At 38.1% G+C, this 21,317-nt stretch overlaps 1 protein-coding gene across 1 annotated transcript in view; it reads right to left on the reverse strand.

Moving 5' to 3' along the window:
- PSME4 (proteasome activator subunit 4) overlaps positions 1-21,317 on the reverse strand; it is a 103,040-nt gene that overhangs the window by 43,011 nt on the left and 38,712 nt on the right. Inside the window, exons 9-20 of the mRNA XM_062209433.1 lie at positions 20,965-21,057; positions 19,958-20,223; positions 17,350-17,536; positions 14,992-15,081; positions 13,466-13,530; positions 13,182-13,332; positions 9,235-9,333; positions 8,915-8,984; positions 8,383-8,450; positions 6,690-6,905; positions 6,028-6,185; positions 5,092-5,187 (exon numbers count right to left, since the gene is read on the reverse strand). Of these exons, the coding sequence (XP_062065417.1) occupies positions 5,092-5,187; positions 6,028-6,185; positions 6,690-6,905; positions 8,383-8,450; positions 8,915-8,984; positions 9,235-9,333; positions 13,182-13,332; positions 13,466-13,530; positions 14,992-15,081; positions 17,350-17,536; positions 19,958-20,223; positions 20,965-21,057 (1,559 nt within the window). The remainder of the gene's footprint in view (positions 1-5,091; positions 5,188-6,027; positions 6,186-6,689; positions 6,906-8,382; positions 8,451-8,914; positions 8,985-9,234; positions 9,334-13,181; positions 13,333-13,465; positions 13,531-14,991; positions 15,082-17,349; positions 17,537-19,957; positions 20,224-20,964; positions 21,058-21,317) is intronic.

Below are 21,317 nucleotides of genomic sequence, written 5' to 3' on the forward strand. Positions count from 1 at the left end.
GTAATAAGATGGCCCAAGTACTTGGGTCCCTATTACCGATATGGGAGATAATGGTGGAGGGTTCCTGGTTCCTAGCTTCAATCTGGCCCAGACCAGTCTATGGTGGCAATTTGGGGAGTCAACCAGAGGGTGCCTCTCCATCTCTCCCTGTTGCTCTTTCAAACAAGTAAATAAATATTAAAAACAAAAGGCTAAAGTAATAAGAATATATGTAACTTTAATATCATCACTCTACCACTACTCACTCTCTAGTTCATTTTATAAAACTAGCATCATTTCACTCCAGGAAGTAAATCTAATTCTGAGAAATAATTTCAACATATTTTAAGTGATACCATCTATATAATAAACTTAAATCAGTTTCATAGGTCCTAGAGTACCAAACCACCTTATTTAAAAACTTTCTATTTAATATTTCTGCCACTAAAAAGACATGCTAATTTTTCACAACTATATTATTTGTACCACTAGATGGCAATCCTCTTCAGATTTGATTATAGAAGAACTATGAAAATAACCATAGGTAGGAAAGGAAGGATGGTAGAAAATAAATGACTAATAAAAAAAATGTATATAACACAAATAAAATATGTAAATATGGGCTACATGACTTGTCATGGAACAGCTGTGATCAATAACACAAAATTTCTCCTATGTATCAGTGAAGGAACATCCTACTCTTCCTAATAATCCTCCTCCCAAATAAAAACAAACATAAAAGACATAAAACCAAGCACTGATATGTTTCTTCCCACTTCAAGATATAAGAGAATCACAAGAGACATCTGGCCTATTTCTGTGTTCTATTATCTAATTCAATCCTTGGCATCAATAATACTATAAACACAAATGAAAGGCTAGTTTCTCACTTTCATATGAATAAGGGGTTGCTAGGTAAAGAGAAATCCTATATACTGCTAGATTTAAAATTAACTCTGAGAATAGGAAATACTTCCAAGTCTGACACACAAGTTTTTTAAAAAAATCAATGAAAACAGTCAGAAGTTGAAATAAGGAGAAAACAGGGTTACTCACCGTGGAGTAGTAACTGTTTCCTTTTCTGTGTGCAGCTTCCCCAGCAGAGCTGGGTAGTTTCCTGGAGGTGCCAAGAGAGGTTAGCTAGCCCTGCCCCTCATTGCATAAGCAACACATCCTTTTACATAGCAATGAAATGGTCTCACTCTTAGACCTTAAGTATGAATTTTTTTGAGTGAAAAGTTAGTAAAAGCTAAGGTCCTAAGAATGATTTAACAGATCTATCAGAGGAAAGGGGGCACAAAGTAAAAAGAAATATTTTGAGATGAAAAGTGATGACTCCTCTACCTTGAGTAACCCTGTTTTTTAGATGTTAGTTTTTTACATCCTGTGATAGCTGGTTAGACCTAAAAGACTATTATATAGAGTGGACTGCAAAAGGAGAAATTAATGATGATTTCAGAAATAAAGGCAAGTGTCCAAAATTTCTGTGTGATCCTGAAAAGACAATCCAACTTCCACATCTATAAGGGCAGAACCATGAGTATAAACTACGCCACAGATATTTCTCTTAAAACATTAAGTTATAACAGCAAAATAGAGGTTCCATTTTAAGATTAATTCAGCAACTGTGATATCTGACAAAACTGCTAACTATTCAAATTGCTTTAAATTGAACTAAAAGAAAATTTACCCTTAACTGCCCTCAAGAACCTTACTATATACATTCTTTCAAGCTGCAAAGTTTATTGCTCCAACGTATTTCATAACCCTTTATTGCCAAAGCCTCAAAAGTACAATGTGGATACCCTTAGGTAGATCATTTACCTTTATAAACTTAGGACTTAGCTTTTTATTTTCTGTTAGTCTCTAATCACATAATACAGAAAATAGGTTTTCACATTTAGTAGCCATTTCCCTGAACAATGACACATTAAGACCACCCCAAATATTCTATTAGGAACTAAGTTAGATTTTCTTACAAGAGAACTCAGAAATAAACTAAGTTTCTATTTTTTCATCACCAGATTTTCCAGAAGACAAATACTATACACTACCAAATCATGCAGAGGGCAAACTTAATACTGAGTAATCTAACAAAAATAATTGTAGAAGCTACAGTATTTGACATAATTGAGATTTATATAACAAAGAAATTTTTAAAAATCATTTGGGTTGCTACGTGCTGGCATTTCAGGAAATGCATAGTGTCTGATGAGACCAGAGCCAAATTGAAACTAACGAGAGATACTACCCCAGGCGCCTTGCCTTCACTAAAGCATTCATCGCAATTAAGCTTTTCCTTTTCTCTCCCCCATCTAGTACATTTTTTTCTACTGTCTATGGAGAAATATCCTAAATTCGAAGTTTTTTGGTTTTACATCTACTGGTTTCAAAGAAAACTGCTGATATTCTCTGTGAATTAGGCTATGCGCAGATACTCCTTTTTCATACTAATGTGAATTCACACCACAGAAAAATGGAACCACCTGAGGCTTTTCAAATCAACTTAGATTTACAAGATTTTAACAATCATTGATCTCTATTACATTAAGTATTTTAGGTATTTTGAAGGCATTTTGTTTTTGTTGTTTTAATACTTTGGTGAGAATTCACCAGCTGTAAAAATGTCAAAATGTTTTCTATGGGAAATAAACACAGGGGCCAGCACTCTGATGTAGAAGGCTAAGTCTCTGCCTGCAGCACTGGCAACCCCTATGGATGTCGGTTCATATCCCAGCTGCTCCTCTTCTAATCCAGCTCTCTGCTAATGGCCTAGGAAAAGCAGCAGAAGACGGCCCAAGTGCTTAGGCCCCTGCACCTATGTGGGAGACCCAGAAGCCACCGACTCCTAGCTTTGGCTAGGTCCAGCTCCAGCCACTGCAACCATTTGAGGAGTGAACCAGAAGATGGAAGACCTCTTTCTGTCTCTACCTCTGTCCGTAACTATACTTCTCAAATAAATAAATAAAAATCTTTAAAAAAAAAAAAAAGAAGAAGAAGAAATAATACAAAAATTACATTTTACCAAAGTAAACTGAAATTTCAGATGCAGGTAATGTGAGCTATAACTGGAAAGAATTTTTTAAGAAATATTTAAAAGCTCAAGTAAAACTTTACAAATTTGCTTTCTCGGAATTTAGAGGCAAAGAGCTGCCCATTTATTCTAGTTCTACTTAGTGTAGAATTATCAGGCATGGATGTATCTAACTATAAAGAACCAGAAAAATAAGCATTATTCAATGATTTTTAAAAATTTCAGTTTTTGTCTTATTAGTATAAAATATTAAGTATACATTAGGAAATACTTTATATTTTCATATTTAAATATACAAACTTTCTATATTTATACTATCAAATATATTGTATGTTATCCTTATACACTATTTACATTGAATTTTTACTCCAAATGTGAAAAGTCTGAAATAAAATTTTTCAGTCTAATTTGTTTTCCTTTTAATTTTTCCAGGAAAAGCCTATAAGGATACTTTTAAGATTAATTTTACAGCTTATGATACATAATATAAACAATGTATTTATGTTCTACGGTATTCAAAAAAGTTTCATAATTATTCTTTTCCTTAATAAAAATGCCATTTCATTACATAAAAATCTAATTGGCTTTAAAATAACCAAATACACAGAATTCTTGCCAGGATGAACATATTTTTCAAAGGAAAAATCAGAACTTTGGCTTTAATTCACTATGACACTACACAACACAGAGCTGCATGTTGATATGAGCTATATATAAAGGAAACTGTAGAGCCCCCTGAGCCACTCCTCCAGCAGTGATACTAATGATCACTCAATCCTGAAAATGTTCCAGTATGAACATGCTGCTGTCCTAGAGAAATGACTGGATGAAATGAGCACAATAATTATTAAACATCTTGAGGCAGAACTCAAATTTACTGATGTGCTAAATTTATTGAGTATGAAATCACTTTTTGAATGCCATAAAAGGATCAAGTTTTTATGGTATTACTCTGCTAAGATCATGGTGGGGGGGGGGGGAATCAACAATTTCTGAGGCCTCTAATTTTTAAATACTGTCTAAAGTCAATGACTTCTTACCAGAAATTAATTTTGGAAAACTTGCTCATATATCAAAACTATAAAACTGATAAAAAAATAAGTCTTTTAAAAGATTTCAGCAAAGTCCTCGGTAAACTTAAAACAGATTTTCTTACCTGAAATGACCCTACTTCTTCTTAAAATTTAATAAACAATCTAAAAAGTTCAATGCCTAGAAACAGTTTTCACAGTGAAATAAGCAGGAATTATGGAAAAGTATGGCTCCAAGAATGACTACAAAATATGGGAAAGATAAGCAAGCCACATTTTTAAACTACCCCTTTAAGCTTTTCAAGATGGTTGCAGCATAAGCAAATAATTCCTCTGCTTGGGTCTTCTGAGGTGAAAGAAGGGTAACTGACTTTTTTATGTGGTTTCCATTAACTTATTCAGTAATGTGACATTAATGTTGAAAACAAAATGATCTTAGAATACTGAAATGAACCTTTATATAGTAAATTAAGCTTAAGTTGTTACGTACCGATCTCTCCCTAAAACAATTTTCTCAGCATAAACAGTATAATAGCAATGAATTAAACTGAGATATTCATTAAAATAGTACTCTGAAAAACACTTAAAATCATGAAAGCTATTTGGTAGCTTTAAAGAGTTCAAATTATTATGAACAATACTGAAGAAATTTAAAAAAAAAAAAATTCCAGTTTTTCATTTGCTAAAGAATCCTAAATCTACATTAACTACAGAAAAAATACTCAAGTATTTTCTCTTTTTCTAAAAGAACAACATTTAACTTAACCTCAGCAAACTAACATATGAACTCAATATTGCCATATTTTTAGATTGATTAACACCTAAAGTTACTCTATTCAGGTACCATATGGACATCTGAATAAAGCCTTTAAGTTTAAACTTCCAATTTTTTCAAGTACTTATGACCTAACAATGACAATAAAAAGGTTGAAGTGATACAGAAACAACAGCAATAGTGAAACCAGTTAAGCAACTTATTGAGTAAGACTTAAAATATATACCGAAAAGCAAAATAGTAAAATATGTAGAGTAGTCATTTTTACTTACAAGTTGGTAACTGGCTCTCCTTTCAACGGAGGTAGGAGGTTTCCTGAGCCAATTAAACAGTTGTGCACTATGGTCAAACTCTGTAGAATATCATCTCTAGAAAAGATGTTTCCATATTTTAGAAGATTTCTAATCTCCATTTAACAAGACTTTAGAGGCTAGGACAAGGTAAAAATACTTCACAAAGAAAACATACAAAATTAAGGCAAAGAAACAGTGTACCATCTCAATAATATAGGGTCACTAGAGATAATTATTGCTAATATCAGACCTATTTACATTTAACCAGATTCTAAATAATAAACCACAATAGAAATTCTCCTTGTGAAGCAATTCTGAATTGCTTTTACCACAATCACTACCATGTACAAAAAGGAAAAATAGCGTGTTTCTACCAAGTCCATTCCTTCTGAATTTGCTTATTAAAGACTTCTGGTACATACTAATTTTCTTACTATTATTTCAGAAATAAAGATTCAAACTATAAAAATCTAATGCTTTCAAATAACTATATTTTGCTAAACACCCAAGGGACTCAATAAAACAATCTCCTAGAGATACTTCCTTAAGTAACATAAAGATCACCAAAGTGAGTTACTAAAAAGAAACAGCCTAAAAAAAAAATGAGTCTAGTAAAACAAGAGTTTCTTTCAAAGGAGCATACCTATATATATTTTCCAGAAGATACACAATAGAAATAGAAGTGGAAAGCAGTTTCTCCTAGAAATGGCACCAAAAATCCCAGTTTTTCTACTAAAAATATCTAAATGTTGTAATACTGTCAACAAAATTTGACATCAAAGGATTTTCTAAATGTATTTATGGCAGATTTTCAAATCACACATTGAAAAAAATGTATCAGATATGCTAGAGATAAAGGCACAAAAAACTGTTCAGCCAGCAACCAAATTATACTGATTATAAAAGAAAACTAACCTAGACATTTCAAGTTCTCCATCCCCACAATGCTGGAGTTTCGTGAGCTCAGGCTGAAGAAAAGAGTCCAACACATAGAAGGCGAAAGACACTTCTTCTTCTGAAGGAACATGCCACTGAATTCCAAGATTCCACAAGTCCCCAGGTTTACCCCAGTCCTAGAAAAGAATAGCAACTGTTTTACAAGTTGAGAAGTGGAAAAGAACACACATATACATTGTAAAAGGTTCCACAGGAATGTGTAAATAACACAAACCTAATTTAGCAAACAACATGTAAAAAAGTGACATAAAAAAATACTACTCCTTCATTGTCACTCCTGGAAAGTTTCCCCGAGAAGCCAGTCAATGAGTACACTTTAACAGTACAACATGACAGTAAGTTTACATGAGGCTATTTAACTTAGCAGTAAAATTATATGGAACTAAGCAGGTTAGATATGGCATACAATTTGTTTTACATGCAAATAGAAAAGAAGAAAACTTGAATTTTAGCTCCACACAAAATCATACAGTATAAATATAATACATTCTAATAATAGTTTTAATAGTATACCTTAAAAAACCAAACTGACTTCTTTAAACAAGAAAAAATATTTGAATCTCTTAGAAAAGGAACCCAATCAATATATCCACGAATACTGAATTATTGAAAATGCTTGCCTTGATAGGAAAGTATTCAGAGGGAGGCTTGTCAAAGCCTCCTGGCACACTGCAGTATTCTGTAGGGTAGATAAGTGTAGTAGAACGAAGAAGATGATGCAAAAGGTTACAAGACAGAGTGTAACCCTGCTTACAGGTTAAATGTAGCGTTCTTTGGAGAATCTTTACAAGCTGCTCCCTATAAAGAAGCAACTTCTTCCCATCTACTCGAGTAATCTAAAAAGAAAAAAAATAGGTGGGGATGTTATAATTAAAAGATCCAGAATTAATAATCAATACAAAGCTCAATGTATGGATACTGAGGTATATACTAAAATAGTATTTTTAAAAATAACTTCAACTTATTTTGCAATTATTATATTAATTATGTTCTAGTAACTGTTTTTAAAGTGAAAACACATTTTCTAAGTTATGTTTTCATGCATCACAGTAACAAAGTTTTCAAAGGAATCTTATCTCCTTAAACAATTAAATTCTTGACTAATTTCTTTTCTGTTTTTAAAGATTTCTATTTAGTTGAAAGGCAGAGTTACAAAGAGAGAGGGCAAGACAGAGACAGAGACCTTCTATCCATTGATTCTCTCCCCACATGGCTTCAACGGCCAGGGCTAGGCCAGACCGGAGCCAGGAGCCAGGAGCCTCCTTAGGGTCTCCCATGTGGGTGCAGGGGGCCAAGCAGTTGAGGCACGCTCTGCTGCACATTAGCAGGGACCTGGACTGCACACAGAGCACCCGAGACTTGAACCAGTGCCCAAACTGGATTCTGGCATTGCAGGCTGCAAATTCACCCACTATGCCACAACACTAGTATGAGAAATTCTAACATTCTGCAGGCATATTTAAGAAATTTTCAAAATTTTTGTTTTAGCCCTTTGTCAGAAGGGGTTAATTTTTTTTTCCTTTTTATAAACTTTTTTATTTTTATTTTTTGACAGGCAGAGTGGATAGTGAGAGAGAGAGAGAGAGACAGAGAGAAAGGTCTTCCTTTTTGCCGTTGGTTCACCCTCCAATGGCCACTGCGGCCGGCGCATCATGCTGATCCGAAGCCAGGAGTCAGGTGCTTCTCCTGGTCTCCCACGCGGGTGCAGGGCCCAAGCACTTGGGCCATCCTCCACTGCCTTCCCGGGCCATAGCAGAGAGCTGGCCTGGAAGAGGGGCAGCCGAGATAGAATCCGGCGTCCCAACTGGGACTAGAACCCGGTGTGCCGGCGCCGCAAGGCAGAGGATTAGCCTGTTAAGCCACAGCGCCGGCCCCTTTTTATAAACTTCTAATTCTGTCTTCCCACCAACATAGTTTTTAAGATTTATTTATTTATTTATTTATTTGAAAAGCAGAGTGACAGGGAGGGAGGGAGAGAAAAAGAGAAAGAGATCTTTCATCCTCTGGTCACTCCCCAAATTTGCCAGGGCTGTGCCCGTCTGAAGGCGGGAGCATGGAACTCCATCTGGGTCTTCCCTGTGATTGCCAGGAGTCAAGTATTTGGGCCATCTCTGCTTCTTTCCCAGACACATTAGCAGAGAGATGGATCAGAAACCAGCAGCTGAGACTCGAACCAGTACTCTGTTACGGGATGCCAGTGTCACAAGCCACAGCTTTAACCCACAGTACCATAATACCAGCCCCATGGACTAAATCTTAAGACCAAGTAACATTCTCATATTAGTATTTTCTTAATCCAAAGATTTACAATACCTCAGACAAAAGTTGAAGATTCCATAGTAACTCCTTATCTAACTCTTCTTCATTCAATACATCATCATCTAAAAATGGCAAAATATTATCAGGGAGAAAAGCTACACATTCAACTAAAAATATCCATATTTAGTATTTCCATTTAATATTTCTAATGCTGAGAAGTCTCTTTCAGAGAGACTTTTCATTTCTTCTTTATGAAGGTAAACTGGCTTCAACAGGAGGTGGAAACTCAATTTTCAAGAAAATAAGCCTATGAGCAAGGATTTCTGCTCCCCTACATTGCATGAAATAAATGGTATTTTTGAAGGTACTCTCCAGAGGATTTTTGTATGAAAATATCAATGTAATCAATTAAAATTTCTAAGCTACCAGTCACCCTGGATGTATCTCTTCTAGGGGTAATTCCAATCCCCTGCAAAATGGTTTAAGTAAAACACTGCACAGGTTAATGAGTCTATTGTCATTAACAAACTTCCAAAAACCAAGAAAAAAAATTTTTACCTAAAATTGTAAAGACTTTTTGACTTACTTATTGTTAGCTGAGTTATAACACTGCAGCAATGTGGTACAAAAAGCTTCAGAGCTTCTTCTGGGCAGCACTGAAAACATATTTGTATAAATTAGGTTCTTTTGAAAAGGCAAATATTGAATACTCACAAAGCATATACTAGTACTATTTTCAGTAGTGAATAAAAATTGTGCATTTAAAATATAACAAGAATATAATGTCTGATGTATAGAAATAACAAAAAAATGAAAAAAATAACAAGTATAATGTCTGAAATAATTTACTGTATAGACATGTTAGTTATTGAGTCATTAGCTGATTGGTTAAAAAACACAACCCACCTTTACAGCAGCACGGCACATGTCTGCAACCATGCGGCCTGCTACTCTTGTTTCAAATATATGTGAAATAGAAAAATTAAAAACCTTCTGAAGGGCTACCTGTTAAGAAACATAAGAGAAAGTTCAATCAGCATTTTTTAGAAAACTAAACAAGTTATTGAACAGAAAATAATAAACATATTCAGCACATACCCAAAATAACCAAGTAATTTTTAACCGTATGCTTTTATTAGGATTTGCTTGTTAAATTTGCATTTGGGTCTACAATCTTCACAGCTGATCTTACTTTAAACATTTGATGCACATGAATTTACTTAGTACAGAAACCTACTCAAAAAATTGTAGCTGGTGGACCCAAATTACTTTTTAATTATCTTGCTGGTTAATCCAATTTAATAAAGTGATTTTTAAAGAGTATCTAAGACTCATAATTGTCAATCTAGTAACTAAAAACAATTATTCCAACCCTAAAAGACTTAAAGCAGTCTATTTAATTTCATGATCATGCAGATTTTTAACTCACTTGGTGAGTGACAGAATGAGGTCTAAACCTGGGTTAACAATCATAGTTTTCAATAAACAACTTTCAGTTAAACAAGAGATGATTAATGTTCATTTTTTAAACACAGACAAATATTTCACATAGCTATAAGACAATTTAGCTTTATTTAAACTTATTTGACAAACAAAAAGGGAGATAGAGAGGGCTCCCATCCTCTATGGCTCGCTCCCCAAATGCCTCAGGTGGCCAGTGCTGGGCTGACTCCAAAGCTAGGAACTCAATCCAAGTCTTCTCACACGGGTGACAGAAACTCAATTACTACAGATATCATCACTGCCTCCCATACTCTGCACTGGAAGCCGGAGTCAGGTATTGAATCCAGGTACTCCAATATGGGATGCAATATGGGATGCCTAACACTAACACTTAAGTACTACACCAAGTGCCGGACTGGCAGTTTAACTTTTAACCAGTATTAGTACATTTAACAGTGATAATATCACATGAAAGGATAAGAAATATAAATAAAATGTGGTGTTAAAAATCATACTGTACATGGCCGGCACCGTGGCTCACTAGGCTAATCCTCCACCTGCGGCACCAGCACCCCGGATTCTAGTCCCAGTTGGGGCGCTGGATTCTGTCCCGGTTGCTCCTCTTCCATTCCAGCTCTCTGCTGTGGCCCAGGAAGGCAGTGGAGGATGGCCCAAGTGTTTAGGCCCTGCACCTGCATGGTAGACCAGGAGGAAGCACCTGGCTCCTGGCTTCCGATCGGTGCAGCACACCGGCCGCAGTGCGCCGGCTGTGGCAGCCATTTGGGGGGTGAACTGATGGAAAAAAGGAAGACCTTTCTCTCTGTCTCGCTCTCTCACTAACTCTGCCTGTCAAAAAATCATACTGTACCTAAAAAGTACCAACAGTATCAAAATAAATTAATGTTCATCAAATGCCTTTATGAAAACAACTATTTTTTTTATTTATTTGACAGGTAGAGTTATAGACAGTGAGAGAGAGAGAGAGAGAGAGAGAGAGAGAGAGAGAAAGATCTTCCTTCCGTTGGTTCACTCCCCAAATGGCCGCCACGGCCAGCACTGTGTCGATCTGAAGGTAGGACCAGGTGCCTCTTCCTGGTCTCTCATGCACGTGCAGGGGCCCAAGCACTTGAGCCATCCCCCACTGCCCTCCATGGCCAGAACAGAGAGCTGGACTGGAAGAGGAGCAACCAGGACTAGAACCCCTGCACCCACATGGGATGCTGGTGCTGCAGGTGGAGGATTAACCAAGTAAGCCACAGTGCCGGCCCCGAGAACAACTATTTCTAACCCTTCACAATTAGCCAGACTGATACTTATATATTTAGGATTTATTTATTTATTTTTAAAGATTTATTTACTTGAAAGGCAGAGTTTCAAAGAGATGGAAGGAAAGACAGAGAGATGTCTTTTATCCACTGGTTCACTCCCAAGATGACTGAAACAGCCAAAGCTGAGCTGGTCCAAAGCCAGGAACCAGGAGCTTCCTCTAAACCTCCCTGTGGGTGCAGGGACCCAAGCATGTGGGCAATCTTCCGCTGCTTTCCCAGGTGCATTAGTACAGAGCTGATCTGAAGTGGAACAGTAAGGACTTAAAGCAGCACCCAAATGGCATGATGGGCCCCAGGCGATGCCTTACCCTCTATGCCACAGCGTCAGCCCCTAGGATTTAATTTCTATCATGTGAAAACATAAACAGGGGCATCCATTGTGCAAACATCCCATATTGGAGTGCTGGTTTAAGCCTAGCTACTCTGTTTTTGATCTAGCTCTTTTCTGGAAAAAAAGCAGATGATGGCCCAAGTAGTTGGGACCCTGCCTCCCATGTGTGAGATCCAGCAAAGTGGCAGGCTGCTGGATTCAGCTTGGCCTAACACTATCCATTGTAGCCATTTGGTAAATGAACCAGCAGTTGGAAGATCAATCTCTTTCTTTCACTTTCTTTAAAACTCCCAAACATCTCTCCCAGATAATTATTTTAATTGTAAAATTTCACAATACAGTTATTTCTTGTTTCTTGCAGTAGTTAGGTTCTAAAGTTGCCGTGAACATGTAGTTAGCAAATACTGAACCACTGTTGTTAAGGGAAATACAGGATTAGGTTCCTGTGAACCTCTGGTCACAATATGGTTAACAACTGATGGGTACATAGCCTTGTTTTAAGTGTGTTTGTTTACTGACAACTTTTTAAAAAAATTATTTCTTATTTATTTGAAAGGCAGAGTTACAGAGAGGGAGAGGAGGGGAGACAAAGAGTGAGAGATCTTCCATCTGCTTGTTCACTCCCAAGTGGCTACAATGGCGGGGGGCTGGGCCAGGCTGAAACCAGGGTCCAGGAGTTTCTTCCACGTCTCCCACGTGGATACAGGAGCCCAAGCACTTGGGTGGTCCTCTACTCCTTTTCTAGGTGCATTTGCAGGGAGCCAGAGCAAAAGTGGAGCAGCAGGGATCTGACCAGTTCCCACATGGGATGCCAGTACTGCAGGCAGTGGCTTAACCCATATACCACACAGCACAGGCCCTGACAACTTTTTTTTTTTTTTTTTTTAAAGATTTCATTTATTTGAAAGGCAGAGCTACAGGGACAGAATAGGAGAGAGAGACCCTTCATAAGCTGGCCCACTTCCCAGATGGCCAAAACAGCCAGTAGTTTCTTCCCTGTTTCCCAGATGGACAGCAGGGGCCCATGGACTTGGCTATCTTCCCACTGCTTTTCCAGGCACATCAGCAGGGAGCTGGAATAGAAGTGGAATATTCAGGAATGGAACCAGTATCCATATGGGACACTCGAATTAGAGGCAGAGGCTTTATCTGCCACATGCCAGCCCATATAGACAACTTTTAACATATTTTTGATTCATTAACATTGAACACAGAGTCAACAGCACTGTACCTCATATTTGATAAATCTTCACACAGCACAATTCTTTTAAGCTTAGAAACATTAGCCCTCACTTAAACATTAACCTTTTGGGGTCTACTTTTAATATGTTTTAAATAATGAAATCACCAATGAAAAGAACACAAGTTTGAAAAAGGAGGCAGTGAACAGATCACAAAAAGGACACTTGTTTAGGAACAATGGAACAAGCAGAGTGCCTGCTACCTTGTTTCACCTCAGCTGGGAATATGTGCATCAGGTAACTCAAGCTTTTGGCCACTCCACTGTCGTTCTAATAAAAGCATTGACTTTTGGGGCTACTAATAAATTTGTGCAAGTAAATGCGTATGAAAATATCGAATTTATAAATAATGAGGCTCAAGTGCATATCCTTTTTAATCTTTAGTATGGCTAGAAAGGATAAACAGACATGATATGATATACACACTTGAACTAACCTGAAATTCAATTTTAAGACATTAAATAAAAGCAAAAGACTGGAAGTTAATTTTTTGTAGCAACACTCTCTTACCATAAATATTTCTTTGGAACATTGTGTGAGGATTGTACTAAACGTAGAAGACAGACCTAATTCAACCAAACTCTCCAAGTGAGTCATTTTCTCAGTTTCCGTTTCTTCTCTTGTTTGCTCCAATGTGCTACTTTCTATAAGTCCGAAGCATCTAAATAATCCAAACAAAGTACAATTTTAGCAACTAAAAATGGCTAATTGAGGTCACGACAATGCAGGGAGAAAACCAGGACATTCATTTTCTTGAATAAAAGAGACAGGACAGATTTGGGCTACAAGCTCACCTGTCCATAAACTGTAAGACGAAATCCTCAAATTCAGCTGTGGCTGAACAAAGTTCTCGTTCTACCTGTAACATCCCAAATAGACAAAAATTACGAAAAGCTTTATATTTTCCTAAACTAATAATAAGTTATCATCTGACAAATGAATCTAACAGTAAATTCTATTAGGTACTGTGACAAAGAGCATTATCACTGCAAAATGATTTAGAACTTGATCTGATCTACTATGTTCTAATGATCAAAATAAACAATACGTCAAAAAGCTACCAACAGAGAACTATCTTTATTGTCAATTAAGTTTTCAAAATGCTGGTATATACATAAAGATCAAAATCTCATTACTGGGGCCGACACTGTGTTGTAGTGGGTAAAGCCGCTGCCTGCAGTGCTGACACCCCACATGGACTACGGTCCGGTCCTAGCTGCTCCACGTCCAATCCAGCTCTCTGCTATGGCCTGGGAAAGCAGTAGAAGATGGCCCAACTCCTTGGGCCCCTGCACCGTGTGGGAGACCTGGAAGAAGCTCCTGGCTCCTAGCTTTAGATTGGTGCAGCTCCAGCCATGGTGGCCAATGTGGAGTGAACCAGTGGATCGAAGACCTCTCTGCCTCTCCTTATCTCTCTGTGTAGCTCTTTCAAATAACTAAACAAATCTTTTATAAAAAAAAAGTCATTAATTAAACACCCAAATAATGAAAATCAGGAAAAAACATGTTTGCAGTAGAGAACAATAAATAAAATGAAGTATCTAAATAAGTTATTTGGAGGGATATGCCACAATAGTTTTAACAGAACTAGAAAGAAATGAAGAAAATTTCTCTTCATGGCCGGCGCCGCAGCTCACTAGGCTAATCCTCCACCTGTGGCGCCGGCACCCCAAGTTCTAGTCCCGGTTGGGGTGCTGGATTCTGTCCTGGTTGCTCCTCTTCCAGTCCAGCTCTCTGCTGTGTCCTGGAAAGGCAGTGGAGGATGGCCCAGGTCCTTGGGCCCTGCACCCACATGGGAGACCGGGAGGAAGCACCTGGCTCCTGGCTTCAGATTGGCACAGCGTGCTGGCCGTCGTGGCCATTTGGGGGATGAACCAATGGAAAAAAGGAAGACCTTTCTCGGTCTCTCATTATCCACTCTGCCTGTCCAAAAAAAAAAAAAAAAAAAAAAACTCTCTTCATTGTATCAATCCCCAGACAGATGTATTCGCATTATATCACGATGGACACCACTTCTGCTTAAAAACATACTTTTCACTGAGAAGTGAAACGAAATGGAAATACACCTCCAGGTGTCAGCTGTTTATAGTACTGGCCTACTTTTGATTTGCTTGTGGTGAGTGCTTTACACACAATCTTACCAACGAAGGCCTGGCTTTCCATTTATATCATTCTAATCACAAAATAGTAACTTTATTTTATAGAATCTATTCAAAGTTGTTTTTAAACTATGAAATATTATTGTGCATATAAAGTAATGATTAGAACTTGGGAAAAAAACAACTTGGTTAACCATCTGATAACCAGAAAATAGCCTTACTTCTGTGAGGTCATTTCTTTCTTGTAGTACAGATGAACAATCCACTAAAGGCACCAGAGTAGAAAATGTTGCTATAAACTGGAATGTGATCTACAGGAAGATGCAAAGGATTTTCAATGTTACATAATTCTCATTCAATACATGTATATCATAAACTACAATAAAGTATCCAAATAAATTATTTTGAGGAAAATTCCAAAATCTTTCTTTAAAAGAAATTAAACATTTATATATTAAACATTTATATATTCCTCATGATTAACTAGATGTTACTTTAATAATGAAATTATAGTGGGGCTGGCACTGTGGTATAGTGGGTAAAACCACCACCTGCAGCGCTGGCATCCCATATGGGCACTGGTTCGAGTCCCGCCCGCTTCACTTCGGATCAAGTTCTCTGCTATGGCCTGGGAAAGCAGTGCAGGATGGCTCAACTGCTTGGCTCCCTGCATCCACATGGGAGACCTGGAAGAAGCTCCTGGCTCCTGTGTTTGGATCAGCCCAGCTCCAGCTGTTGTGACCATTTGGGGAGTGGACCAGCACTGCCTCTCTATAACTCTGCCTTTTCAAATAAACAAATTAAAAAAATGAAATTATAGTGAATTTAATTTCATACACTTATCTCTTAGATTTTTTTAATTAAATATTTTATTTATTTATTTGAGAGGCAGAGTTACAGACAGTGAGAGGTAGAGACAGAGAAACAGGTCTTCCTTCCATTGATTTACTCCCCAAATGGCCGCAACGGACAGGGCCGCGCCGATCCGGAGCCAGGAGCTTCTTCCTGGTCTCTCATACAGGTGCAGGGGCCCAAGGATTTTGACCATCTTCTATGGCTTTCCCAGGCCATAGCAGAGAGCTGGATTGGAAGAGGAGCAGCCAGGACTAGAACCGGTGCCACATGGGATGCCTGCTCCACAGGCAGAGGATTAACCTACTGCTCCACAGTGTCGGCCCCCTTATCTGTTAATAAGTTACTCTGTCTACCACCTAAAAATTTAACAGTAACTAAGATTAAATAGAACCTGCTAGGGTCGGCACTGTGGTATAGCAGGTAAAGCTGCCACCTGTAGTGTTGGCATCCCCTATGGGCACCGGTTGAGTCTCCACTGCTCCACATACAATCCAGCTCACTGCTAATGCTTCTAGGAAAGCAGCAGAGGGTGGCCCAAGTCCTTGGGATGTTGCACCAATGTGGGAGACCCAGAATAAGCTCCAGGCTCCTGGCTTCATATCAGATTGGCCCAGCTCTGGTCATTGTGGACATTTGGGGACTAAACCAGCAGATGGAAGAACTTTATCACTTGGCCGGCGCCATGCCTTAACAGGCTAATCCTCCGCCTTGCGGCGCCGGCACACCGGGTTCTAGTCCCGGTTGGGGTGCCGGATTCTATCCCGGTTGCCCCTCTTCCAGGCCAGATCTCTGCTATGGCCCGGGAAGGCAGTGGAGGATGGCCCAAGTCCTTGGGCCCTGCACCCGCATGGGAGACCAGGAGAGGTGCCTGGCTCCTCGCTTTGGATCAGCATGATGCGCCAGCCGCAGCGGCCATTAGAGGGTGAACCAACGGCAAAAGGAAGACCTTCCTCTCTGTCTCTCTCTCTCACTATCCACTCTGCCTGTCAAAAAAAAAGAACTTTATCACTGCCTCTCTGTCTGTAACTCTGCCTTTCAAATAACTAAGAAAGAAAGAAAGGGGGGGGGGGGAGAAGGGGGGGGAGAGAGAGAAGGAGAATGGGGAAGGGAGGGGAAGGGAGGGGAAGGGGGAAGGGAGGAGAGGGGAGGGGAGGGGAGGGGAAGGGAGGGGAAGGGGGAAGGGAGGAGAGGGGAGGGGAGGGCAGGGGAGGGGAGGGGAGGGAGGGAGGGAGGAAGGAAGGAAGGAAGGAAGGAAGGAAGGAAGGAAGGAAGGAACTACTAATGCAGAAGCTACAGACCAGATAAGAGGGAAGATGAACAAAGTGCTAAGTCCAAGAAGACAGGTACAAACAGGATCTGATATATTACATACATCCAGTAACTGTTCATCAGAACCTCTTGCAGTAGATAAAAGGAAGTGCAAATGATCATATACTATGATTTTTATCATATGCATTTAAGAAAAATAGTAATGAGCTTTAAGGCATCATATGATCACTAAATACATACAGGTTATATACATCAATTTACTTTTAAAGGAAGGCATTATACAGATCAGTTGCCCACAGACCTAAAATTAGTATCTAGAAACAATCTGTGTTACCATTTAGCAGATTTTATATTGAACTGTATTCTAAAGTATGTTTAAGAGAAATTAAAAACATGTCCATTAACAGAATTAAAACTTCAAAACAAAAACCAAATTAAACCATCAATACACTTACCATGCATTTACTAAAGTCGTTTGGATCCACCCCAGGCAATGCTCTCATCAACAGAGGTAGCATGTGTGTTGGACCTTCAGGAAACCACCTGCCCCCTGATACCAAGCTGCGGGCTACTCCAATGACACAACTTAAAGTAGCTGTGAGCTGGTGAGGTTCTGTTAATGTCTCTAGTGCAGGATATGTTCTACAGGTTGAAACAAAATTTTAAAACATTAAATATAATAAATTCATAAACTGCAATTTCATTTAAAGATTTACAGTCAGCACAAGAACTTACATAATGAAAAGGTATATCAAGACTACTGCATGCCTCTCCAACTCCTTGCTATCTTGCTACCTTTCTCTATGCAAAATCCACAGTGACAAAGGGCATAGACTTGTAGACTTTGCGTTATTTGTATTATACTATTTGCATCATACTAATCCAATGGCCAGTGAATACTAAATTATCAGGAATAATAAACCACAAATAATCTTCCATTTCATAGGAAAAACAATCTCAGAAAAAAGCTGAAATTCCTCCTATTGTATAATTTTCAAAAAGATTTGTCTTTTAAAATTGCAAATCAGTTATCAGAAACACTTAAGAATATTCCTAACCCCAGAGTAAACAAACCAGGGGGAAGATAAATGCAACATTCAACCGTTCATTATTTAAGAGCCAATCCACTCTTAGTAATTTTACTTCTGAGACTCTTAAGGGGGAACAAGTCTAGAATAGTCATTTCTAATCATTCTTACACAGGAAAGGTAAGCAATAAAGGAAAGTGCATTATATTTCAGATGGGGGAAAAAGAAGGATTTATAACTTAGATGAAAAATATTCAAACCTAAGTTAATGTTAGTTGAAGTTAGTCTGACTAAAAATTTACCTCAATATTCATGATAGATCAGCAGAAAAACACAGAAACAGGCAAAACAGCATGGAAGTAAAGAAACATAAAACTTGAAAATTTTAAGCCGGCACCGTGGCTCAACAGGCTAATCCTCTGCCTTGTGGCGCCGGCACACCGGGTTCTAGTCCCGGTCGGGGCACCGATCCTGTCCCGGTTGCCCCTCTTCCAGGCCGGCTCTCTGCTGTGGCCAGGGAGTGCAGTGGAGGATAGCCCAAGTGTTTGGGCTCTGCACCCCATGGGAGACCAGGAGAAGCACCTGGCTCCTGCCATCGGAACAGCGCGGTGCGCCGGCCGCAGCGCACTACCGCGGCGGCCATTGGAGGGTGAACCAACGGCAAAAGGAAGACCTTTTTCGCTCTGTCTCTCTCTCACTGTCCACTCTGCCTGTCAAAAAATTAAAAAAAAAAAAAAAAAAAAAACTTGAAAATTTTAGCTATGAAGACAGAAGTTCCTCCCTCCCAGGGAGGATCAAGGAAGCTACCACTGACTGTTAGCTTCTGCTACCCTAGGGAAGCCAAGCAGCAAAGATTACCGAGGGCTGAAAACAGAAGAAACTGCCTACTGCCCATGATCCATTTTTTAAGTAAATTGTACACGCTGGAAGAGTTTCAGTGCCATAATATGCACACATAAAAAACAGAGGTTGAGAAAGTAAGGTACAATCTAACTTAAATATTTATGTCAAGAAAGACACAGTGAGATAGAATAAGTGAAATTTATAGATAATGGAGACCCACTTGGGTCAAGATCTTTAACAAGGTACCCTATCTCAAGTAAATGGGATCAATACTTACCTTGTTTCAACAGTGATTAGAAAATATAATGTTATTTGAATTCTTCTACTAGGAACCCTGGACAAACTGTTATAGAACTCAATTGTTAGATCCTTATGAGCTCTATAAATCAACATCCTTCCTCTACTTTTGACAAAGGTATTTTGAGAAAAGTCATAGGCTCAAGTTTGGGTAACAGAGGTCTAACAGAAAGCTTAAGGAGTTTACTCTTGAATGCTCAAAAACCGGACGGCAGGGATTAAGATGCCCATGTCCTACATCAGATTATGTGGACTGGGTTGCTGGTTTCTGCTGATTCTAGCTTCCTGTTAATGCAGACCCTGGGAGGCAGTGGTGATGGCTCAAAGAAACTGGATTCTTGACATCCACAGAGGAGATCTGAATTGAGTTCCAGGCTCTTAGCTTCTGTACCAGCCTGAAGCCAATGTGTACTTTTGAGAAGTATACTAGCAGATATGATGTGTGTGTGTGTGTGCCTCCCTCTCAAATAAATTTTTTTTTTTTTTTTAAATTGAAAGCTCTCTCTCAAGAAGCATAAGACTATACTCTGATAATGATTGGCAAGTAGAGGTCTATTTTTATTTGTCTCAATATACAAAATAAACAAATGCAATGAAATTCACAGTAAAAAATACACTTAAAATTATATAATTCAGGAAAATAATAGGTAATGAACTTTTCTTCTGTATCACTGATTCACTGCTATGTTCTCAAAGCTGATCAATGAATTTCTCCTCTATGAACAGAAATAAAATGAATTTCTCCTCTATGAACAGAAATAAGCGTGGTGAAATAAAAACAGAAGCCACAACGAAGACAACCAACCAAGTAGAAGAGGCCAGGAAAAGGAACAGATATCAAGAATAATCTAACTATGAATGGGGCTTCAATAAAAACATGCGAAACTACACTTACCTTTCAAGTACAGGGGGTATTACTAACTCAGGTCTCATGAGTGCAAGATTCTGCAAAGCCTGGGCTGCTTCTAGACTACCAGTTTTGCTAAACATAGCCAAGAGGACAGGCTGAATAATGCATTGTACAAAGTCTGTAACATCTTGATCAGTGAGCTTATGGCTATCAGGCACAGGAGTCAACCAAGAGGGCTTCTTGTATCTTTCACGATGCAATCTTCTAACAACACTGTTTGGCAACCGCTGAAGTAGTTTCATTAACTTGTTCTGGGAACACAGAAGCAAAAAGCTCTAGCTAGGTTCCTTTCTCTCAGAGAAAGGCTTTTAAAATAACACCTCTTATTGAAGATCTACATGACACACTTAGATAGAATAAACACACTTTTACCAAGGAATTACTGAAAGTTAATTATTGAGTTGGAAGTTCCAGTTCTAAAAGAACTTCTAGCACCTCTTAAATTTTCCATTTTATGAAAAGCCATTTTAACCAGGCTACTTAAATAAAGCAAAACCACAAAACACTGCTGGTAAGTTAATATTGAAAAGATGATTCTATGATTTTGTGGTATTTTTGCTATTTTGCTGCCAAAATGTTACATTCTGTCACTAATTACCACATCAATATTGTCATAATTTATCTCCATACATTCTATGAAACAGTAAATGAATGTGAACTGAATCACTTAATACAGAGCATAGTTTAAAATGTTTGTGGAAACAATCAAAAGATAAGTTTATTTTACTGCAGAAAAATTATAGTTCTCATAATATGCACTATCTATGAACTTTTGGATGGAAAAAAATTTATTTATTGGATTTTTACACCAAAATATGCCCATCTTTTAATTCCATTTTCCACAAACTTTCTGAAGTACCCCTTTGCAGCCAAAGTTTATTTTCACATGTAGCAAACAAAATGCTTTTACAAGTCATAGAATAGACAATTTATACGTATGGCTGTATCTTGAAAATCTTCAAGTACTCCAGTGCAAAAATAAACATACTTACCAGCCAGCGCCCATTATTTGAAGGATGGTAAAAAGATGTGATGCTGTTAAACAAACCAGCTAAGTGTTTTTGCACTAGCTTACTTGGTCCACCCTGTCCAGAAAAAGAGTAAAAATGTCAGTAGCCATATTATATTGCAAAACTGAAAGGAGCAACAGGGTCAAGCTTGTATATAAATCTCTATAAAGCAGAGTACACATTCGTCCTCTTATTCTCTGAAAAAGACTCTACAACAATTCCCAGATGAACCTCATGCATATCAATTTAAAACATTTTACTAAAAATAAGAGCAATTTACTTAAACCAAATTAGAAAATTTTAAAAGGTATCTTTCCACCTAGCATATTTTATGG

This window comes from Lepus europaeus, chromosome 13 (genome assembly GCF_033115175.1).
Source record: "Lepus europaeus isolate LE1 chromosome 13, mLepTim1.pri, whole genome shotgun sequence".
Taxonomy (NCBI): domain Eukaryota; kingdom Metazoa; phylum Chordata; class Mammalia; order Lagomorpha; family Leporidae; genus Lepus; species Lepus europaeus.